Source organism: Thermobia domestica, chromosome 16, assembly GCF_964235325.1.
Source record: "Thermobia domestica chromosome 16, izTheDome1.hap1.1, whole genome shotgun sequence".
In the NCBI taxonomy this organism is placed as follows: domain Eukaryota; kingdom Metazoa; phylum Arthropoda; class Insecta; order Zygentoma; family Lepismatidae; genus Thermobia; species Thermobia domestica.
The window spans coordinates 78,545,243-78,570,863 of NC_137469.1; the positions used below are offsets into that span (position 1 = coordinate 78,545,243).

Sequence of the window (25,621 nt, forward strand, 5' to 3'; positions counted from 1 at the left end):
GCTACGTCGAGACAAGTCCTTTTTTCCGTAACTGTTTTTTAGAAAACTTGACAGGTCATTTTTAAGTATATCTAAGCACAAATTTCGGTCTTTACAAGTTTTGTTGACATTTTATTATCTGATCATAAAAGTTTTCATTTCACTGAGCATTTCCTGGGCATGTGCATTACTGACTGGTATAGCGAGAATATACTCATTATTTTGAACAGATTTGGTGTATTTGGCGTCTTAAAAATGCTCTCCGTAATTTACAATCTTAGCAAGTGGCGATGTTACAGATTATATATATTGTACAGTTCATTTCCATCGGAACTAATTTAGAGTTCATTCCTACCTCTGTCAGTTAATTAAATGAAAATAATGTTGATGCCGGGCGATGATACAGACTCAACAATGAAATGAAATTAAACAATAAAATATACAATAAAAATAAAATTTTTGTAAACAACTAAGAGTAGCATATATTATAAAACATAAGTGACATATATAAAATAATATTTAAGCCCATATGCCGTAGAATGTATTTCGAACCCGGATACTCTGGGTGGTACAAGGGAAGCTAGTAACCCTAGGTGTACATGAAAATAATAAATTTGTGTTTATAAAAGTGGCTAGCCGAGCACATCACCTTATAAATCTTTTCTGTAGATTTCTTTGTGTTAATTTTCTTTTTAAATTTATTTGTAATATGTATTGTAAAATTTGTAACATGTTACTGCCAGAAGAAGACCGATTAGCCTTTTAAATATTGTAGATGGTTATTTTCAAATATTTGTCCTGAGCGAACATGGAAGTGAGTGTCATGTTAAGAATTCACAAAAGTGTTTCTTACAGTAAAACCTGAGATTATACTACTGGAGCACCAAAATATTGACGGCACATTGACGCTACGTTTCAATGATCCACTGTTATTTCTTTCTTATTTTTTTAATTTTTTTCTAATACGCACTTTATAAAAATATCCACTGTAGAAACAATTTAAAAGTTCCTTGAATCACTGTTATCGAAAATCCTTATTGAAAACCACTCCTTCTCTTCTAGTGGTTTTCAAAACGGGAAAAGCCCATCAAAGTGTTTATATGTCTTTAATAATATTCCTTGCTTTCTTTAACCTCCCCGATAAACACCACCGTTACGAAGACACTTATGTGTCGGGTGGGGAGAATTGAGTGCTACAGTGAAATTTAGAGGCTATGTCGGTGGTAGTTCACTACCAGAAGGGCCACCCCTACCGAATTGATCTAAATGGAGTAGCCAGACGAAGTGTGTTCTGGGAGAAGGCAGCAGTTCTCCAGTAGTCAAGTTGACGGAAATCATAGTGATTGGTACGGCAACTTGGACATTAGTCTCAGGCGTGGTCAGAGTGACTTTAACGGCTGGGGTACTGCGGGGTGGAAGGCAACGGGAAATCACCACTCTATTTTCCCTATTTTGCTGGCAGTAAAAAAGAGAACATACTTTAAATAAATAGTAATATATTGTTACTTTTACAAACATTTAGTACTTATAAACTCCCATAATCTAGTAATTTAGTCTATGTGAAGTCAAGTATGACATCATACATGAATAATTTTCATGTATAAATGATTCGTCAGATTTCAAAACGCTGAATTTTCCGAACATCGACTGGGGTTTAATAAAGAATTCAACAACATGTATTATTATTACGAAGAATCGAATTAGTCAAATAGTTAAGAAATGAAATGAAGCCTTTAGTTAGTAAGATTTAGTTATATTTCCTGGTACCGTATGAAAGTACTTTCTGTTTAAATACAGAGTGAATATGAATTATTCATCGGGTTTGAAAAGACAGCATTAAAAAACCGTATAATACATACAATAACGAGCGATACCTGAAGATATACAGAAACTAACCTAGTTTCATACATACTGTTACTGTGTTGTGGATCCCTTTCGTCAAGCATTTATTCGGTAGTCAAAGTTAGCCCCATACACGTTCTACCGTATCTTTACTAATCGTCGTAAATGAAGCTGTAATACAATTCCGGAGCTCATCCAAAACTTTTGGTAGTGGAGGCACATACACTATCTCTTTCAGATGTCCTCAAAGGAAAAATCACAATCTCTCAGATTGAGAGACCTAGAGGGCCATGAGAAAAGCACAAAGTATTCAGCACGTCACCCATTTCATCGACGTGGGAGTTCTGCGCTCAAGTACCACAGATGTGTATCGTGTGACGAAAGGAAACCATATCGAACATTTGTAACAGTATATGTGAAACTTGGACAGTTTTTGTATATTTCCGTGTATATCTTGACGCGCCATTATATCTTGTAAACTAATTCGCAAAGAAAGAAAACTAAAAGCTGAAATTTTGTACGAAGCAAATGTCAACAGTGGGAAGTTGTTTTACCTTCCCTGGAGTACCACGAAATTAACAGTATTGCCAACTCAATATAAAGTTGCGTATTTCAAAAGACACTACGTTGGAGTATTACATATTTCAGCCCCACATGTTAAACAAAAATTTACCATACCACATTTATTATTCAGTGTTGCAAACTAAGGACACTATAGTTTACAAACTTTCGGCTTCTACAACAGGAATAACGCAACTGATAAGACTGGGACTAACGAATGTACATCTAAAGTACTTTAATGTAGAATACCATGGCCACGACATTGCTCGTTGCAAATACAAAGAATTGAAAATTTGCAGATTATGTTGAATTGGCAACATTATTAATCCATTGATATTTCAGAGTATGTCAAACTATCTTTCCCTGTTGATACTAGCTTCGTACAAAATTTCAGCATTTCTTTTATCTATCAGTTTAGAAGTTACAATGGCACGTCGAAATAAATAGTCCACCTCCTATATATGAAAAGCTGTTTCGCTCTGCTGTTTTACCCAGTATCTTTTATGCGTACTGATATTGTTAAGTCTTCTACTTCGATTAGTTCCTCAGTTACTTCACAATGCTTAGCTAACGCCGAAATTCTGAAGTAAGACTGGATTCAAACCCGAGAACAAGCACGCTAAATATTTAACTATACGAGAGCATAGAACTCTATTGCAGAGTGAACTATTAGTATACAGAAGGAATGTTGTGTAATAAAAAATGCCTCCAAGTTAATATGCTCTTATAGTGTTTATAACTGGTGAGTAATGTAAACTTTTATTTAAAATTTTAATCTTAATAAATGTTACAATGTATATGAGTTAGTCTTATGTAATGACTAATATGAAAATATAAGTGAGAAAATCCTTACATTCCGACAGAGAAATACAACGAATTTTCTATAAGCAAAAACAACTCCTACGAACTCTTATTTTTACAGTTTATGAAATAATCAAAGTATAATATACAAATGCATGTCCAGTGTAGTAAGCATTTGTTAACAATATTAGGTTATCCTGATTGCTGTCCAGTAGGTTTTACCCATAATAACAAATTTTAGCTATAATAAATATATACTGCTTTTCTTTTCTTTTTAAAGGAAGTTCCAAGGGAAGTGTTACCACTGTTACCAGTTCGCGTTATGCCACTGAGTGCAGGATACTCACACGTGGCAGTTGTTAGAAACTCAGGAGTTTATACGTGGGGATCTACTGTTCAAGGATGTTTAGGTACGAATTTTGTTGTTTATTTCATGTGGTGTCAGCATCATCAATTAAGAACTCATGGCTTCCCTACACAGTTGCTGTCAATATTTTGTAAAATTTGATTTCTTTTTAAAGACACTTATAATAGTTATATTTTTTACGTTATATTAAACATTACTTTCATTTTAGTGAAATTGGCTCATTGGAAAAAAAATACTGTGTATTAAAATAATTTATATTCAGTGAAATGCTTCTTCACAATTTTCTTTAACCCTTAAGAGATCCGGGGTTTTTGGGCTATTTTTTAGACTTTCAGTCAAGCAGCTACTGCATCGTCACTATTTATCCTAGGATCATGGTTCATACCTCATTCTCTTCAGAATGGAGCTGGCTTTCAAATGATACCACTTACATGCTCATACCATATACCAGGAGCGGGAAAAAATATGTCAAAGGGAAAATTTCGGAGGGAAAATTTTTTTCTCGCACTTTGGGCCCCCTTGGAGCGGCTTGTGAACGTAGCCATCTAAAAAAAAATCTCTGATAAATAGTACTTGGTATACTGAATGTGTGTGCCAAATTTCAAGTTTCTATCTTGAATACCAAGGGCGGGAGAAATTTTATCAGGAATTCCCACCATGCCCCAAATTACCGTAAAACCCCATGATCTCAGGAAAAAAAAATTCCTGAGACATCCCTAATTACCCTAGGGTCATGTTTCGCCCATCATTCTCTTCACAATAGAACTGCCTTTCATGCGGTATGACTCACGTGTCTCCATCATGTATCTAAGGCAAGAAAATGAGGAAAAACGGGATTTTTTTTGGGTCTAAATATCCTTTTTTCAACTTTTAGCCCCCCTGGATCCCCCCCCTGTTTTAACGCAAAGATCTGAAAAAAATCTGGTAAATACTACTCGGTGGGCTGAATGTTTATGGACAATTCCAGTTTTCCAGGTGCAAAAGTAAGCCCGCCAAAAAAAAAAAAAATATATACCGACAATGTCCCATATTCCCGTATACAGAGGGAAATTTTTAAACATTCCCTGAGACATCCCTAATTACCCTAGGGTCATGTTTCGCCCATCATTCTCTTCAGAATAGAACTTCCTTTCAGGCGGTACCATTCATTTGTCCCCATTATGTATCTAAGGTGGGAAAATCCCGTGAAAGGGATTTTTTGGTTAAATTTCCCTTTTTCAACGTTTAGCCCTTCTGTACCCCCTGTTTTAACGCAGAAATCTGAAAAAAATCTGGTAAATACTACTCGGTGGACTGAATGTTTGTGCACAATTTCAATCTTCTAGGTGCAAAAATAAGCCAGCACAAAAATAGTACCGAAAATGTCCAAAATTCCCCTATACAGAAGTATATTTTGATAAAAACTCCCTGACACTTCCCTAATTACCCTAGGGCCATGTGTCGCATATCATTCTCTTCAGAATAGAACTACCTTTCAGGCGGTACCATTCACTTGTCTCCATCATGTATCTAAGGCGGGACAATGAGGAAAAACGGGATTTTTGGGTAAAAATATCCCTTTTTTCAACTTTTTGACCCTCTGGATCCCCCCCCCCCCTGTTTTAATGCAGAAATCTGAAAAAAAAATCTGGTAAATACTACTTGGTGGACTGAATGTTTGTGCAAAATTTCAATCTTCTACGTGCAAAAATAAGCCAGCCAAAAATACTTTACATAACCCCCCCCCAAAAAAAAAAGTATTACACGAAAATATAAATTTTAGACTTATGATGTCATCACCACCTATGTCTCGACACAGGAAGTTGTGAAACCATCCGTAATGTCTTCTGCAATGCCTCTGGACTTAAACCGGACGAAAAAGCTCAAATAGATGAGTTATAACGCAATGTACTCCCATGCGCAAAAAAAATTGCGCGTATACTGTAACTCACGATTTTTCTCAATTATTTCATTTTCCTTATGTTTATGGGTAAAATTCAGTTATTAGTATGTGGAGATAATAGAAAGCAATCCATCTAAGGAGATATTTCCAAAAAATACAATAAAATAATAAAAATATAAGCAAAAAACAAAATTATGTTCGGTTTTGTGTATACTGGCAATAATGTTTTCGAGGGAATTTTTGGAGCAGCACAGCACGATTGTAGAGGGAATTACAGAATTGGTAACAGAACAGTTGAATCAAGGAATACGAAAGTGGAGTAAAATATTGCATTTATTGGCTTAAATCTAGGGTGTAAATTGTCTGCCAAATATAAATTAGCTTCTGTAACCAATATGTTGTACGGACATATAAAAACAAAGAGAAAAACTGTTGTCTTAAGTTTGGAAGTGACATGCTCTATAGCCATGAGCATTTATTTCTTAAGAAAAAGACAAGCAACAAAAGAGAGTCTGTGCGGTCAAGTGGGTAGAGTGACGGACTAGTAATTCTTATACTGTTTTGACCCCAGATCGAATCTCATCCGATCGATCCTGTTCTCTCTCTTTTTTTTTTTTTTTTTTTTTTTTTTTTTTTTTTTTTTTTTTTTTTTTTAACGAAATATTATAGAAGTGTATAATTTGTATGTTAATAAAAACTGAAACAATACAATAATGAAATAACTTTTTGTTTCCTCTGATGACGTATTTATTTAGAATTAGCTTACTATTTACTACTAATAGCGATTGTTTTTAGTTTATGGTATGGTATGCTTAATCATTCCCTCTGCGTTTTTTTTTTTTTTTTTTTTAACACAGCAGAAGTAACTTCAAACTTCAACTCACTGCGAGTGTGTCTGTAAAAAACAAAACAAGCGCGACCTGCAGCTTTACACACAGCGTGACGAACACAATCACAGCCATAGCTCGTTGTCTGTTCTAGTGTTTCTGTGTGTGTGTGTTCCTTTTTAGAGTATTGACTCTCTCTCTCTCTCTCTCTACTTTTGTTTCATATCAACAAGTGCAACAAATGCAAGTCTGTGTAAAAAAAACAAAAAAAAAAAAAAATCAAGAATGCTTTCTTTAAGCAAAACTAAATTTTACAACTCTGTGAATAATACGAATGCTTCCGACGAATTATACAGTAGCGTGAAAAACTGATAATAAAATGATCTAACATGCATAAGCTTCTTTTTCTAGCGTGACAACACATTAAACATAACAAATTAAATTTTTGGGATTACAAATTATCACATTACGTGTCGGTGTAGGCCTATTCGTTTTCACATTCGAGCGATTAAAGAAGAAAGTGTGGTTAGTTATAAAAACCGAATACCAGATTTCAATGAATTCAAGTTACATGGCTCCTACATATCGAAAAAATGATTTTTCGATGTCTGTCCATCTATTCGTCTCTCGGTTCGTCATGCTTTTACACGCACTCAAATAGAGGCCATACTGTTCAACGTATCTGGACCGAATTCTAGACATAACGTTTTAATAACATACTATCTTTCGAATTTTATGTCCTTCGACATCTAAAAGTAAGGGTAATTTACTGAAGGATTAAAATTTAAAACAATTCAATTTTCTCAAGTAAAAAAAGCTGTGACGATTTTATTTACTTTTTATAAATATATATTTTATTAACGAATCTCCACCGCATATGAATATTTTTTCTGAAAAAATATATATGGTGTAATTTACTGTATGGTATGCGTTCTTTTTGCAGAATTTTCTCAACCACATTTCATAAATAAACGTATCATTAATAACCTAACAAACAACTCGTTCGAAGGAGTAGCTTAATCTTAGGGTGAGCTTTACCCCGATAGTTTTCCCATTAACGCCTCAGGCAATTTTGTTCATATTTCGTAAAGAAATGTTTCATTAATAAACTAACATACAGCATAAATCGTTTATTCCGATAACATACAGAAGAAGTGGTTTTCTCAAGGGTTGAATTTTTTTGGACAATTTTCTCAGTAATAACTGAGACAAATTTGTTCTAATTTCAGTAAAATATTTTCTGTAATAATCTTACAATATGGTATAACTCGCTTGTTCCGAAAAGAAAAATCCAAAAGAGATACTTTGACAGTGAATTTTTTCCCGACGATTTGCTTAAAAATTACTCGATATACTGTCAAAATTACAGATAGAAGAGTTTACCTTTGGGGGTAAGCTTTTCCCGATGACCTTCCTAAAAACACTCAGGAGATGTTTGTTGTTCATATTTTATAAATACATGTGACATAAATAACCTAGCTATATGGTATAATTCCCTCATCCGGAAAAACTAGAAATGGTATATTACTTTTGACAGTAAGTTTTACCCTGCAATTTTCTCAAGAACGACTCAGGCGATTGTGTTCGTATTTCATAAATAAATGTTTTACGAAAACACTAACGATATAGCATAGCTCGTTTGTCCTGAAAAGATCCACAAGGGATAATTTATTCTTGGGAGTGACTTTTTTCATGATTTTCTCAGAAATTATTCAGACGCTTTGCTTATAGTTCACATACAATTATATCCTTAATAATTCTAATATATGGATCAAGTTATTTCTAACGAAAATATGACCAATGGGTACTTTACTTTTGGGCCTGAAGTTTCTTCTAGCAAAGTTTTCCAAAACATTATTTTATTCGCAATTTCCCAAATAAATGTTTCAATAATAGTTACAGCCTAACATAAGTCAGTGTAAAAAAATTCGAGCGAGAAAGTACAGTGCGTTTGCTCCGTATCCTTTCTTAAATATATTTTTTAATGTTACACCTAATCACAATTTTCCGAACAAAATCGAAACTTCTTTTTAAATGTGCCTTGTTGTGGTCAAATGGTTCAAGTGTTTTGGTTCTGGATTTGATTTCCAGCTAGTGTATTTTCATCCAAGAGATGTGACACGTCGGTGCAAAGAAAAAAGTGTTTAAATAAGCCTAACCAAGCTAATCAACAAAAGAAATAATACAATGTTACGAAATTATCGTAGAAATGTTGTTAATATTAGGTAGGTGCGACTGAAATGTCCAAACGATTATTGTCAATTCCAAAGGGCTTTGTTTTCGTCCGGCGGGAGCTAATGTGGTTCGGATTCTACGTTAATCAGTAGGTCCACGTCTCATATAGCCTCGCTGCTGAAAGGGACGTTAAACTCAAAATCACATCACACATCTTTGTTTTCGCCTTTGTTTTAAATGTCTCTGTTCATGAGCTCCTTAGTGGCTAAGCCGTTAGCGTACGCGCCTTTGGCGTGGAAGACCCGGCTTTGATTCCCGGCGAGAGCCCACGTGCTTCGGAGTCCACGTTAATCAGTAGGCCGACGTCTCATATAGCTTCGTTGCTGAGCGAGACGTTAAACTCAAACTCAATGTCTTTGTTCATAAATGTCTTTGTGTATGGTTTTGCATATACGTGGCATGGACATTAAATTTTGATTTCTACGCCATATGTATCTAATTACATACACAGCTATAGAACGAACACAACAAACTTGGAATATCTACATTGTTTGCGTATGGAAAATAATCACGCTCTACTGCACAGGAGAGCCGTGTGTATGGAATTCCATACACATGGCAATCAACGTAATAAGAAATGTATAATAATAAGAATTAATAATAATAATAATAATAATTAATAAACAGAAAACGATACGATCACTTACATAATTTATAAATATAAGTTAACATTTAATAAGCATATAACTGCAATGGAATTAAGTTGTTTCTCTCTCTCCCTGAACGCAACAGCCCTTATTGTGCTAAGGCGTAGAAGGGAACTTGTGGCACTCACGATTTGGGGCGGTGTGTGGTCACAACTTCGGATCCCTTTGTTGTTAGTCCTAGCTTTCTAGACGGATGCAGTTATTCCCGGTAGAATATACAAGCAAATAGATTTTGTATTACTATTAAAGTAAATAATTATACTCATTCCCTCAATGTGATACTTGTGGTTGCTTAACCGTATACAGACAGCTGATCCATGGAAGAATCGTTAATAATAATAATAATAATAATAATAATAATAATAATAATAATAATAATAATAATAATAATAATAATAATAATAATAATAATAATAATAATAATAATAATAATAATTATTATTATTATTATTATTATTATTATTATTATTATTATTATTATTATTATTATTATTATTATTATTATTATTATTATTATTATTATAAATAACAGAAGCTCGACAAATATTCTTGCAAATAATAGGAAAAAGTTTTCGTCACACAGTTCACTTTGCTGGACACACCAGTGTGCCGCGTTATACCGATTGTGGCACACTGGAATATAGGGTATGTTTTGTTTTATTTTTTTCCAACTATTCCAACTGCTTCAATTGAAATGGATCTATAATAATAAGAGAGTGAATTTAGTCTTCTTACCCTTCGATTTAGAAATAAGTTTCGCGAGAATTTCATAAAAGAATAATATACTCAGAATTGTATATAGTAGTTTTTTTTATTCGAAATTACATACTTCCTGCAAGTGTTTTTTGATTGAAATGATTGAAATGAAATCTTTAAGTTTTACGTCCCACGATTATGCCGGATAGGCTAAAGGAGACAGTGATGATAAGAAATGAATGAAATGATCGAGTGAAGGAAGTGGGATAAAACGGGAGAACCTCGAGAAAACCCACGCACAGTGTTTGTCCAGCACAAGGTTCACTTGGCGCGAGCATAGATCGAACCAAGGACTCCATGCACCAGAGGTGAACGCTCTACCACTGAAACACCGTGGGCTCTGAAATTACTTAAAGGAGAAAGGGACTACTTTATGAAAACTTGATGACGAACACATTTGTTAAAAAATACCAGATTTTCGTGAAATATTGCTTATAGACAGGGGCGGATTAAGGCTTTTGGGGACCTAGAACCGACTGTTTTAAGGGGGTGCTATGTTAAGAATAGTTCCAGTGCATAAATTTTCTTTTCTGCCTTCCACAGCCTCATAGGCTTATGGGACTACCGAGAACTATGCTGTATTATTTGAATGTGCTCCAAGTTTAGAATAATTAGTTTAGTTAAATTCATTATTAACAATTAAATAATTGCATTCATTATTAACAGGTAAATGCTGCTGATAGAAAGACTTAAATCTAGCGATACCGCGAGAGTAACGAGCGGGAAAAAAAAATAGCATCGGTCTGAAGCCTATAATATAATAAGTTGATTACTATATTTTAGTATTAAACAGAGGAATTTTAAAGGCCCCCCCTGAGCTTGGGGCCCCGAAGCCTGGGCTCCATTGGCTCCGCCCTTAATCCGCTAATGCCTATAGATTATAAATTAAAGGGGACGGGCCGGGTCCGTTCTAAAAATTCCGGCCCGTGCAGACCTCTAGCCCCTGTGTATATGCTATCTTTGAAAATACAGTAGAGTTTCGCTTATCTGACATGAAACAGGCAGGCAGAACGCCGGATAATATGAATGTATTAAGGAAAGACCTATTAAACATCAAACTATGATATAATTTTACATATTACGCATCTAATTATCATGTTTTGCAAGAAACAAATACAATGCATTGACTCAGTGACGTATCCAGCGTGAGGTCCTGGAAGCTGTCCCTTACCAAACCTCAAACACTTTTTAATAAACCTACTTTTTCCCTTTTGAGGTTCTTTTATGTCAGATTAGTTTGAGTCAGTGTCCAAATTGTGGACAATGCGTTGTTGTTATAATTCTAACAAGTAACACTTCCCAAGTGTAACACTCCAATTTTGATAAAATTTGGCAGGTAGATACTACACATAAAATAAACAAATAAGTGCTTCTTTATTTTTTTGCTGAAAAACGGTTTTAGGGGGCAAAAGCCCTCACCCAAAATTTTGAAAGTTGACGCCCGAAAGGCAAAAACAAGTGGACCAAAGTGAACGAAATTGTGAACAGATATTGCGGACATAAAATTAGGAAATACGTGTTTTGTATTTTCCTGGAAAATACAGCTAGGTGTGGCACAGACCCCTCCAAACCTTTGATCATGAAATATCAAAAGTGCTAATAACAGTATGCCAGAAGTGCCTAAATTTACACGAAGAATTGGAACAAAACTTTGTGTTAGTACAATAAGCAAAAAAATAAACAAATACGGCTTTTTTATTTCCTGCGAAAAAACGGTTTTAGGGGCAAAAGGCCCCACCCAGAATTTTGAAATTGGACGCAAGAAAGGCAAGAAGAAATGGACCGAACTGAATGAAATTGTTCACAAATGTTGTAGAGGTAAGATGAGAGAATACGTGCTTCGTATTTTCCTGAAAAGAAAAAAAAAACTGTTGAGTGGACCGAGGCGTTGAGTGTCGGAAGGAGAGGACCGAAGCGAATGAAATTGTCTGTAGATATTGGATATGAAAAATAAAGCCTCTCGTGTTTCACAAGCGTCTCCATCAGATTTCTTCAAATTTGGCAGATCAACAACAAGCACAAACAGTTAGCGTATTTTGTAGTATATCACGAGGCAACTTTAACCCTTATAATGATTTTCCGCATAAACAAAAACACGTGCCGATTAATTTCCTGTTTGTTGTTGATGTGCCAAAATTGATAGGGACATCTTAAAAACACGAAAGTCCTTATTTTATATACAGTCTATACAACATCTACACACAATTTCATTTGCTTCGGTCCATTCCTTCCTGCACTTTTACGGTAATATTTATTTATTTATTTATTTATTTTGGAGGGGCTCTAGGCCCCAACACTGTTTTGTTGTACAAATTAAAACGCATTTCATTTATTGTTTTGCAAATTGTCCCTATACGAAATTTCGTTGCAATTCTCCATACTCTTTAGGAACTTCTGACGTATACTTATTTGCACTTTTAATATTTCGTAATCAACAGCTTAGAAGGTCCGCTCCCCACTCAACCGCTTTTTCTCCAGGAAAATACGAAACACAATTACCTCAATTTACGTCTAGAATATCTATGCACGATTTCAAAATTTTGGGTGGGGAATTCTGCCCCCTAAAACCATTTTTTCCCAGAAAATAAACCCGTATTCGTTTGTTTTTTGCGTATTGTCCCTACACAATGTGTCGTTCAAATTCTTCATGTCCTTTAAGCACTTCTGACATACTATTATTAGCACTTTTGATATTTCACGATCAAAGTTTTGGAGGGGTCTGTGTCCCACCCAAACGTTTTTCTTCTTTTTTTTTAAGGAAAATACGAAACCCGTATTCCTTCATTTTTCGTCTGCAATATCTTTCCACAATTTCATTCATTTCGGTTCACTTCTTCTTGCCTTTCGGACGTAAACTTTCAAAATTTTGGATGGGGGCTTTTGTCCCCTAAAACCATTTTTCCGCAGAAAATAAAAAAAAAAAAAAAAACAGGTATTCGTTTAGTTTTTGCGTATTGTCCATATACAAAGTGTCGTTGGAATTCTTCGTCCTTTACACACATCAGACATATTGTTACTAGCACTTTTGATATTTCATGATCAAAGGTTTGGAGGGGTCTGTGCCCCACCTAACCGTTTTTCCAGGAAAATACAAAACACGTATTCCTTCATTTTACATCTGCCATATCTGTGCACAATTTCGTTCACTTTGGTCCACCTTTTTTTTTTTTTGTCTTTCGGGCGTTAACTTTCAAAATTTTGGGTGAGGGCTTTTGCCCCCTAAAACTGTTTTTCCGCAGAAAAAAAAAAAAACATGTATTCGTTTATTTTATGTGTAGTATCTGCCTGTCAAATTTTATCAAAATCGGAGTGTTACACTTGGGAAGTGTTACTTGTAAGAATATACCGTAATGCCATTGATACCAGGTGGAATTAAAGAACACTTTTAAATAGGATTACAATTTCATTTCCGTTCTGTTTATAACATTACTGTATTAGAACGATACACTCATTGCCATTTGCTATTTTTGTTATGTGATATACGTAGCAGACAGTTTTCCTTACATGTCTCTAGAAAATATTTTTTTTGATTTCGTTTGTGTTAGAATGCAGTTTGACCGGTTCATAAATGAAAAGTAAGAAATGTTTAAGAGAAATTCCGGAAAGAGAGAACGCCGGAATGCAAAGAACTGTTGCATTATTATTATTATTATTATTATTATTATTATTATTATTATTATTATTATTATTATTATTATTATTATTATTATTATTATTGATATTTTTGAAACATTAGAATTACGTGCTTACGAGCTTTCGTGTCGGGCCCCCTCCGAAAAGTAAAGCTGGATATGTGCCTACACTGAATGATAGACGTATGAGTCAAGGTATAGACGGGCGTGCTAGGCGATCGAGTCCGGAGCACCAAAAACAGACTAAGACCACAACTTGCAGTTTTTCTTGCCGATTGATGCTGCTTTTTACTTGCTATGATATGTCGGATAATAATGTGAAATAAACGAAGGTCAAGACCATGGCGTATTGGTGTTTCATGCACCTAGACCTGTAAAATATTTGTGCCGAAAACATCTTTCACCCACTAGCTAAATTTGTGGGTATGATCGCACATGTTGCCTTATAAAGTATAGTCTTATAAAGAATATATATAGCATGCTAAAAACCTAAGACTAAATTTAATGATTTTCTATAGTTTTCTTTTTTAATAACGGGAAACTTGTTTATTTCATCACGATAAATCACGTTTGATACTAAGATGTCTGTTTCTGTCTATATATATTTTTCATACTTTATTGGAGACAATTTTTTTTTTTTTTTTCAAGAAAAGAGCATGATAAAAGAAGCTATACAACAGCATAAACTGAAAGCAATCGCTATTACTAATAGTACACTAATTCTAAATAAATACGTCATCAGAGGAAACGAAAAGTTATTTCATTATTGTATTGTTTCAGTTTTTATTAACATACAAATTATACACTTCTATAATATTTCGTTAAAAAAAAAAAAAAAAAAAAAAAAAAAATAGGATCGGATGAGATTCGATCTGGGGTCAAAACAGTATAAGAATTACTAGTCCGTCACTCTACCCACTTGACCGCACAGACTCTCTTTTGTTGCTTGTCTTTTTCTTAAGAAATAAATGCTCATGGGTATAGAGCATGTCACTTCCAAACTTAAGACAACAGTTTTTCTCTTTGTTTTTATATGTCCGTACAACATATTGGTTACAGAAGCTAATTTATATTTGGCAGACAATTTACACCCTAGATTTAAGCCAATAAATGCAATATTTTACTCCACTTTCGTGTTCCTTGATTCAACTGTTCTGTTACCAATTCTGTAATTCCCTCTACAATCGTGCTGTGCTGCTCCAAAAATTCCCTCGAAAACATAATTGCCAGTATACACAAAACCGAACATAATTTTGTTTTTTGCTTATATTTTTATTATTTTATTATATTTTTTGGAAATATCTCCTTAGATGGACTGCTTTCTATTATCTCCACATACTAATAACTGAATTTTACCCATAAACATAAGGAAAATGAAATAATTGAGAAAAATCGTGAGTTACAGTATACGCGCAATTTTTTTTGCGCATGGGAGTACCATGAAACACTCCGTATGGTACAAATTGTACCATGGGATCCCCAAAGGGTTAATCAGATCATACATCAGTTACCTCTAAATTCGTGGGAACATCCACTTCCAGCAAGTCTGAGGCCTATACCTTAAGTGGATAGACAGTAATAACCAATAAGAACACGTCTGCAGGCGACGAGTGAATAAAAACGGTAATAAGTGAGGTATTTGAAAGTATTAACCTTGCTCATCAATTTTGCACAGAAACCGCGTTTTTGTTGTAATTTTGCTGTAAAGCATATTTTGTATTTGTAATAAATTATTTATCTGACCATATTATTGTAAGTATACATAGTATCTAAAACATAAAATAGTAATTATAATTTTATGTACATAACAATGTTAATTGTAATTTTGTCCGAGTTTGATTCGTACACACGATTTTCCCATATTAAGTAGTGAAATGTTTGCGAAATTCTTACGATGCTTTTCTATCATGTTTGATATGGGACATCTTTACGTTTGTTACGATCACCCATACTAGTGCCATTTTACTGATAAATTCTGTTATATTCTTCATACCCACATTTTCTATTGACATCCGAAAACAGGAAGACCTTTTTCATCTGTCTAATTCTTATATCTTTAATGCCTGCCACCGGGATTTTCCCTAAGGTCTAAATTAACTAATATACACTCAACTAGAAACCTAATATTTCATCTGGTAATGCCAAAAGTTAACACGCAGCTGCAATACAATAGTTAAGTAGGTATTACGAAGAGGTGTATCAAGACTATAGTTAAAAATATATATATATATTTAAAAAAGTTAACAAGGAATACTCTTACTTTCGCATTACTACAAGTTTCAAAAAATCATCCATAAAGTTGGTTAATGATAGCAGTGGTTTACAATCTTTTTTGACTGACGATACACTTTGCTGAACTCTTACGACATTGCTGCATTGATTTTCTATTAATAATACAAATCATAGTAGTGTAAGGCGAATCTAGGACAATTCGGTGCGGAGACATTTCGATGCTGGGTCTGTTTGATACTGGAAGAACATTTTCCGCTGGTTCATTGCCATTGGTGACTGTGTCATACTATCGAAGAATTTCAAAACAAGTCGGAAAGTATGATGATTTAATTAAAGCATCATAGAAAATAAATGACCTGGTATACATTTATTTGTATTGATTGTACAAAAGGTATTAAATTATCAGTCACAAGTACAGTATACAAAGCATGGAAATACAATATTTAATACCACATAATGCAATGAACAATGTATGAAATCATCAGTCATAAGTACATTACACAAAAGAGAAATATAATAATATCACCTAATGCAGTGATCAAAGTGTAAACTTACAGGCCTCACTTGCATAAATATTGATGGTTTGGATCTAGACACAAAGTTTCCAACATACGTGAAGAACGGAAATTTTTATCAGCTCTTCTAAATTAGCCTCAAAGCATTATTATTTCACAATGGGAATACTAAACCATTAATACAAGTGATATATTCTGTAGACATAAAGGAAACCTATGATTGTATGTCTGTGTTTTTTTAAATATGAATCATTACAAATGCTGCTGGCAAGTTTGTGCAGATTTGAAGGTCATTGCTGTATTATTGGGGTTATAGGAATAATTGGAAAATAGTGTTGTTTTCTTAGCTTGTGGTACAGTAGGGTAATGGAGTAACACTATAGTGTGAAAGACTGGTCTTTTCAGAAAAACGTAGGTACCAAGACAACACAATGTAAGTATATTCCTTTAGTAACTCCACATAAAGTAGGGCTTGCTACTTTCTTTACATTAAGCCTTACAATAATAATAATAATAATAATAATAATAATAATAATAATAATAATAATAATAATAATAATAATAATAATAAAGAAAAAAGCTTTGTTAGAGCCATAAACAGCCCAGCTGAATATTCACTCAATATATTTTCATCTAGACTGTGTCCCAAGAACTTACGAGTTATGACTGACAAGCGAAAAGAAAAGTTTCATCACGGTGTTTAGGAAATGATACAGAGGTATCAAGGTAGATAGGATCCTCACACGATGGACAAATACTGATGGCTTTTAGTTTTAAAAAAATAAATAAATAAAAATATTAAAAAAAAAAAAGACGCGCATTATAAGAGAAAGAAAGAACTGTAAGTTTTAAAAACATTTTTCATTTTATAATACTTTGTATATTACTTGCATTAATTCTAAAACTTCTTATAATTATAAAAAAATACATTAAAAAACTTAATGTAGTAAAAATTGAAATATCGACCAAAACTACAATTTAATAAAAGTTTCCTTTTTTTATTTACTGTATTAAAGCAAGTTTAAGTAATGTCAGAATAGAGATTCAAGTCAATTGACTAATTTTTCGAAAGCAACATTAGTTTATTGGAATCTGTGTTATCTTATCTGCAAAATGAATGCATTTTTTAGTCAGATTCCGTAATTAAATTAGCATACTAGCGACGTAATTAAAATTATGTGTCAACAAAATTAATTAATTTGTAGTTTTCACCAGAATCTAACTCGTTTTTGTCATACAAAACTGTTAGTTTTAGAAACTTTTTCATTGCGATTGTCGTGTTCAAGAGGGTCGATTTGGTTAAAAGAACCTACTTCCGTCCGTATAATAGACAAAATGTTTAAATTTATTGACTGGTGTTAATTGCTTTAGTTTTTTTCTCTAATACTTTGTGAAACTATTTTGGAACCACTGAATTATAGTGCTTTCAGAAGTCAAGAAATAACGCAGGAAAATGAGATTCAGGAATCAGTTTTTACTAAAACCACAAACTTACGAGGTTAAATGTAGGGAAAATAAAATAGGAATAACTTGACTTTAAAATATATATATATATATATATGGAAACACAAAAAGTATAAAATTCATCCCTATCAAATACCAAAAATTACAGAATCAAGTAATATTCCTCTGTTCCGTTTCCATTTCTTAGATTAGCTCACAACCCAAAAGTCGTCAATCTGGCCTTTTCGCTGCACTCATCCTGCTTCTGAGTTTTTAAGAACTAATACTTTATCTGGCGTTTCTGATTGTATTCTTTTTAACATTAGAAACGTGCTAGATGAAGTTTCTGCTTACATTTAATTCACATAACAATAACCTGTTTGAACAAGTTGTTGAAAAGAACACAGTTATTTCGCCTAATCTACGTACAATATGCCAGGTTAATTAGGAGGAAAGAACTGTAATTTAACTTAAACGCCTAAATGTATTGAGGATTTCGGATTGAGACGTAGATTTGGAAATCTACCATCATACTTTTAGGCTTTCAAGCGTATCAGAATTTATGTTACAATAGTTGCTGCACTGATGAGCATCAGCAGGGAAATTAAATAAATAAATAAATAAATAAATAAAGTAAAAATCTTTGTCCTACAACATTGTTTCGTATAATGAGCATTGAGCTTTTTGTGAGTTTCACCAGCTGCTTTTTACAAGTTATAGTTCTTATTTTGTATTATGCCATTTTTTCCCCCTTTTTTGTAAACCCTTTTAGAGTTAGCCTGATTAACGCGTTAAATCGAAAATCTGCTAATAAGAAAAAAATATTGGAAGATCGATATTCTAAGCCCTTTTCAGTTATATCAAAGTTTATTTGTCAACAGGGAAAAAATGTGCTTGAATTTGTGAACTTAATAAATCCTAAGTTAAATATTAGACAGATATGTGGAAAAAAAGAAATTAAAAATTAGACTCGGGCTGAGCTTATGAGGCTATTGGTATGAATATCCTTGTTGCAACTATCGTAGAGAGACATTCGGTACAGGCACACATCTAGGAATTTTTCAATTCTTCATACTCTTAATTTCATTCCCAACTTTCAATCCTCTCCAACCTTCAATCTATTACACAACAGCTATACGGTGTAGGGTTATTACACTGCTTTTCCTCAATGAGTCCATTTGTTTTTATTCCTTGGTGATTTTATTGTTTCTCCTATATTTATGCATGGTGACCAAGTTTCAGGAGAGAGTTGAAAACTAAGTGACGCAAGAATTTTGCAGAAATGATATTTGAAAGTGCCAATCTCATAGGCAGTGCTCGAAAAATGTTCTTTTGGCCTAGGTGCCAGTTTTTCAAAACTAGGCGCCATAATAATACAAATATAATTTGATACCTTGGGCCTGCATGTTGTGATCTTAAGTTATGTAGACGCCAGACTCATATTTCCAATCGCCATGGCGGTCTGGCGCCAGGGATTTTTCGAATCCTTCTCATAAGGAGTCTTTTTTTCCCTAACTTTTCAATGGCGTGTTCCCATCCAATCGAACCATAAGTGTCTTTATTATTAATCCTTTAAAATAATAATAATAATAATGAGATAGGCGCAATATTGTGATGCCATATTAACAGTATTTTTTGGTATTTATAGGACTATATGTGTCCATCATACTACCAAATATGCCTGTCTGAACATATAGGCAGTTTGGTAGTTTCTATCTTATAATTTCTACATTTATCTTTCTATCTTTTATATGCTGTGAAGAAATTCATTACGAATTGTGTATTTTGGTGCTATATTTTATATGTGTAACATTCAGATAAAAATGTAAATACCGTATGTTTATACTATTATGAAACAGTCATAAAAAGTACTGAAATATTTTAAAAATTGTTGACATAAAAATAACTTGTTTTGCATCTTAAGGTACTGGACCCACCATGTCACGGTATAGCTGTGGACAACCTGTGAGTCTGTTTCCAACTTTGAAGATAGAAGTTGTCAGTGTCTCATGCGGTCGTCAACATACATTAGCTTTAACAAGTAATGGGGTGAGTGCTTTTAAAATGTTATTTTAGTATTGACTTTTTTATGTGTTTGTATCTTCATTGAAGCTTTCAGTATCGAGGCTATATGAGCGTGGATATTCAGCTTAAGGGGGAATCAGACCCACCAAAATGGGTCCTACACTTTCCCACAGGGTATCAAAACTGGGACCACGTACATCAACGGAACGTGTTCTAACCACCAGACTTGCAGTAGACTATTATTGACTAGAAATCCTAAAATTTGTGTATTTACGTAATATAGAGGAAAGGGGTTACATTTGGATAGTAGCTAATTAGACATTTAGAAAAATTGTATTCAATGTTTCCAATTCTACCAGCATTGTTTAGTTTTCCCATCTCTATATATAAATTTGGTTTAGCTATACACATGTGATATATTTGTCAAAACTACGTAAAAGAATTAAAATTGTAACTTATACAGAGATGATGTGAGTTCTAGTAACTGCACATTCATAGTTTCACACGTGCTTTCAGGTTTATTCATGGGGTTCTGCACAGTTTGGTCAGTTGGGTATTGGTCATAGAGGTCAGAGTCCATACCCTATACTGGTGGAAAAACTTGCTGAAGAGAGGATAGTTGGTGTATCTGCTGGCCAATATCATTCCATGGCTTTAACTGAAGACGGCAGGTTAGCACTTCTTCTTTACCCTTATGCACTCTAGTATTCATGAAATTTAAGTAAGGTTGTGTATTCCAATTTTGTTCTTATTTAGTTTTCTTACAAAGAATAATTTTATAATATGTGAGCTGCGTAATATGAAATGATTTTTCTTTTCCTTTGCAGATACTATTCTATTATCAATTTACCATCAGTTTTGTTGTTTTGAGTGTGTTTCTCCAACATCTACTAAACAACTATTTGGTGAGAATTTGTACAAGTAATTTAACAGAGGTTGATATTTGAGTTGATAAAGTTTTGTGTGTTGTATATACAATCATTTAACAGAGTTCACACTGACCTGAAAGTCAGGGAAGGTCATGAAGGTCAGGAAAATTCTTATATTTCGCATTAGATTTTGGGGAAGTTAAAATAAAATTTCAGGAAAGGATTCAGAGAATTCCTATTGCTCAAGCGATGTTAACAAGGCAGCTGTTCACAGGACATACGAAGAACACTTCAAAGAGTCACTTCAGATTCAAAAATTCACGGATGTAAGGTGGTGGTCACGGAAAAATACTACTGAGCAGGGGTGCCCATCCCCCCCAAAGCTGGTGGCGCACTCCCCCCCAAAACTAATAATCTCTTCCCTCCTCAAAACTCAAGTCCTCTAAAAACAATTGCCCAGTGTAGCAGTAGTTTTTATAGTACTAGTAATTGTTATTTTTGTTGTTGTTTTTATTTCCTGCAGTAGTATTATAGAATGCTTGTAGTAGTAGTAGGGGCATTATTAATTATAAAAATGGCATTACTTTTATTAGTAGTCTTGGTAGTGTACAATACTAAATATGTTCTATAAGGATATTGAAGGGTATAAAAACTTCTACATACTGTGTATGGCACAGGTATTATTTTTTTACAATTAGTAGTATTATTTTTTTCTTTACAAAATATTGATATAATTCCCTTGTACATGAAAAGTAAGACGCAAGTTACAAGTTATTGAGTTTGATACCTAAAGAAAATGTTGTCCTCGAAATTAGCCTACAAAAAGAAGTGATATCCAACAAAAAACATTCCTGTAAAAGAGCCAAGTACGAGTGGCCTTAAAAAGAATTGAAATCACAAAAATAGGCACCAAGTTCTGGTGGACAACAGTTACAAACACTCACTGGCTCACTTCAAATTTAGATTTGAAACTTGGCTGTTGTCTGTATGGTTACCACTAGCTCACAATTATGTCAAACTACTTTATAATTTTCAACAGACAACATAGGCAAGTTTCAAATCTAAATTTGAAAGTGATTCCTTGAGTGGTTGTAACTGTTGTTCACCAGAACTTGGCGCCATTCTTTCATATAGCAACTTGCGCGATACTTCATTCATAGAGTTTCTAAGCAGGAAGTATGGGGATTCATTCTCGAGATTTAAAAAATAAAAAAATAAAAAAAAAAAAAAAACGCATCGTGTTTCAATGTTATTCTGACGACAGCAAAATTACTTATTCGACATTAGAGTAAAATTCTTCCCCAATTTTTTTATTCCCCCCAATTTTTTTCTCGATGGCACAACTTGCGCCATTCATCCCTCCTGTGGGCGGCCCTTCTCTCTTAAAACGAACCAACCTTTCCTTTCATACGGCTACTTGCGCGGTACTTCATTCATCGAGTATCAAAGCAGGGGGTACAGGGGTTCACCCCGGAAAATTTTTGAAAATTAGCTTCTCAAAATCGTGTTTTAATGCTATTCCGACAGTAAAATTCCTAGTTCGAAAGTAGAGTAAAATCCCCCCCAAAATTTTTCTCAATGGCGCAGCTTGCGCCATACATCCCCCCTGTGGGCGGCCCTGCTACTGAGTAATTGTGAACAACATATTTTGTAATTTTTGCTAATTAATTTAAGTGCTGTTCTACTCAGTGTTTTTAATTCGATAGACCAGAAATGGCAGACATGTCATATTATGTACTTTTTACCTTAATACTTGTGCAAGTAAGGAATTCCAGCAAAAAACTGCAAGATTTTGAATGGAAAAAGCAAAGATTGGTTAAATCGTTGTTGAAAGTTGAGATGCAAACAATGCTGTGTTTCTGAAATTTGCCATGAAGATTTTGTGTATGTTTCATGCGAATGCATCCATTGAAAGAGGATTCTTTGTAAACAAAGAGTGTCTTATTAAAAATCTTCCTGAAGATTCTCTTATAGGCCAGCGATTATTTATTCAGCCATCTCTCAGTGTAGTGGAGTTGGTAAAGTAGTTGTGCCCAAAAGTATAATGATGGTTGTAAGGCTATCATCCTCGCGACGAAAAGAAGTTTTAACAACGAGAAAGAAGATCAAAAGAAATTGCGTCAGTGTTAGAGTTTTATTGTTTTATAAGTTGTTAAGTATTTTATGTGGTGATAGTGTGAACGAAAAAATAACTACTTAAGATTTTTTAAAGTAAGTAACAAATATTAAGTGAGCGCTGTTGATGGATTTATTGAAAGATCATATTGGAATAAGGTAAGATCTTTCTAGTTCAGTAGTCTCTTTCAGACCGTAGGAATGAAGTCTGTGAAGAATAATAATTGAATGTAGTAAAAGTGATAGAATTTTCGATTTTTTTTTTTTTTTTTTTTTTTTTTTTTTTTTTTTTTTTTTTTTGGTCATGAAATTTGATAATAAGTTCTGAAGAAATCACGGGAAAGTCATGAATTAGGAATTCCAAATTCTGGTAGACACCCTGCTTACTGTTTTTGCTCCATGAAAGTAAGCATTGAAACTGGAAGTACTAATAAATTTCAGCCATTTCTGGTTTTGGTTAACTGTTTCGAGTGGTGATATGTTCTCTTGAACGCTGAATCGATTGCAAAGAAACGTGTTCTTGCTATCTATTACCGTTTTTGTTCTACGGAGACCAACGTTGAAATCGTAAATAGTTGATTTCTGCCACTTCTAGTTTCAATAAATTGTTAACAGAGGAGATGGAACATATTCATGGAACCGTGAATCGATTGCAAAAAGAAGCGCTTTTTCAATCTTTTTCTGTTTTTTGCTCTATGAAGTACTATAAATAGTAAATTTCAACCACTTCTGGATTTGGTAGAGTATTATGGATGGTAATGGTATGTTCTCTTGAGCCGCTGAATCGATTGCAACAAACCGCTTCTTGCTGTCTGTTACCGTTTTCGTTCTATGGCGATAAACGTTGAAATCGGAAATGCTTAATTTTAACCATTTCCAGTTTGAATAGAGGTTAATGGAGGAAATGGAACTATTCTAGGAACCCTAAATCAGTTTTTTTTTTTTTAAAAAATCATTATCTTTTACCGTTTTTGTTCCGTAGAAATCAGTATGGAAACCAGAAGTACTAAAAGATATTAACTACTTCTGATTTTGGTAGTGTGTTGCGATAGTTTTGAAATCTAAAAAAAAAAAAACGTTGAATACTTTAATAAAAAATGGCCTTTTTCTGTTCCAATTTTCTCCGAAGTATTTTTGGCTCCTAATGGTTAAAATAAGACATGGGATTAATAATCAAAGTTGTTTCTAATAAGGCAGGGTACCCCGGTGTAACACGCCGATTGTGATTAAGATTGCACAGACATAGAGAACATCGAAAAAGAAGTGACACGTATTTTTTTTATATCGGCCAACAGGCGCATTGAAAGGGTCAAACTGGGGCATAAAAATGGGGTCAAAATGAAATTATGTGGAATATAGCGAGAACGAGAAGAAATATCGGAATAGGTTAAATGTATGAAATACTACCCATAGTCGACGCAAGGCAATGAGGTAGAACAAACCCATGCGAAGGATGCAGAACATCCGGAAATGGACCAATCACGTGTACAAAATTGGCACAATGTGTTACGGAAATGGGCGAAAAGGGTGGTAAGAAGCAGGAAGAAATAAGAAACGAAAACAGAAAGTACGTGTTTTGCTTTGGATGCATACATCGCCCGTATGCGAAAAAGACGCAGATTCATCTCAATACACGAAGATGGGAGAACACGCAGGAAGGATACAAACGCCGTTCGTATAGGCAACTAGTGAGACAATACTGAGCAGTGTCTGGAGCAAAAATACATAGCACAGTAGAATGTAATAGCTCCACATACGTAGGATAAACAGCAACAGTAGTATCAGTACCAAAGTATCAACATTACATCACTACGAAAGTACGCGTGCAACATAACAGTAATAGTAACATTTTTGTTTTTGTGTTACTACTGCCTACATACATTTTCGTTTCCAACATCTATCTTTTCGTTGTTTCCATTACGCGATATATGCAACCCACTGCTCAGCACTGTCTCGCTGGCTGCCTATACGAACGGCATTTACATCCTTCCTGCGTGTTCTCTCATCATCGTGCATTGAGATGAATCTGCGTCTGTTTCGCATACGGGCGATGTGTGCATCCAAAGCAAAAACACGTATTTTCTGTTTTCGTTTCTTTTTTCTTCCTGCTTCTTACCACCCTTTTTGCTCATTTCCGTAATACATTGTGTCAGTTTTGTACACGTGATTGGTCCATTTCCGGGTGTTCTGCATCCTTCTCATGGGTTTGTTCTACCTTATTGCCTTGCGTCGACTATGGGTAGTATTTCGTACATATAACCTATTTCGATATCTCTTCTCGTTCTCGCTATATTCCACATTATTTCATTTTGACCCCACTTTTATGCCCCTATTTAATCCTTTCAATGCGCTTGTTGGCCGATGTAAAAAAAAAAAAAAAAAAAGTGACTTCTTTTTCGATGTTCTCTGTGTCTGTGCAATCTTAAGCACAGTCGGCGTGTTACACCGGGGTACCCTGCCTTGTAAGTGTTAATTTAATTCAAAATATTAATGTATTTTTATTATAGCTATAGGGAGGTTAAATTAATTTTTATAAAATTGTGAAGCTAAATACAAAATCCGATTTGTAAGTTTTGACTTGCATTTTAGATGAAACCAACATATGTGGCGATAAGAAGTAAGTGTTCTTTATGGTCTTACTACACCAAAACTTGCTCTACATAACAAAGTTTCGCTTTATAACGATCTTAGTTTCAAAACTTAGCAGTACATCGAAATTTATGAATATAGACCATGTAGATGATTCCTAAAGGACGTCAATGCTATTTATTATATTGTAGTATTCACTTAGTTTTTCAAAAAGAATGAATAAAAAATGGCGTTCCGGCTTTTTGAGCAGATAATTATTAACGTTAAGTTCTACTTTCTTTAAATACTTAACTAAATATGACAC

The 25,621-nt window shown here is 34.0% G+C and overlaps 1 protein-coding gene across 1 annotated transcript in view; it reads left to right on the forward strand.

Moving 5' to 3' along the window:
• ca (RCC1 and BTB domain containing protein claret) overlaps positions 1 to 25,621 on the forward strand; it is a 153,956-nt gene that overhangs the window by 83,835 nt on the left and 44,500 nt on the right. Inside the window, exons 15-17 of the mRNA XM_081742650.1 lie at positions 3,464 to 3,593; positions 19,644 to 19,768; positions 20,261 to 20,415. Of these exons, the coding sequence (XP_081598776.1) occupies positions 3,464 to 3,593; positions 19,644 to 19,768; positions 20,261 to 20,415 (410 nt within the window). The remainder of the gene's footprint in view (positions 1 to 3,463; positions 3,594 to 19,643; positions 19,769 to 20,260; positions 20,416 to 25,621) is intronic.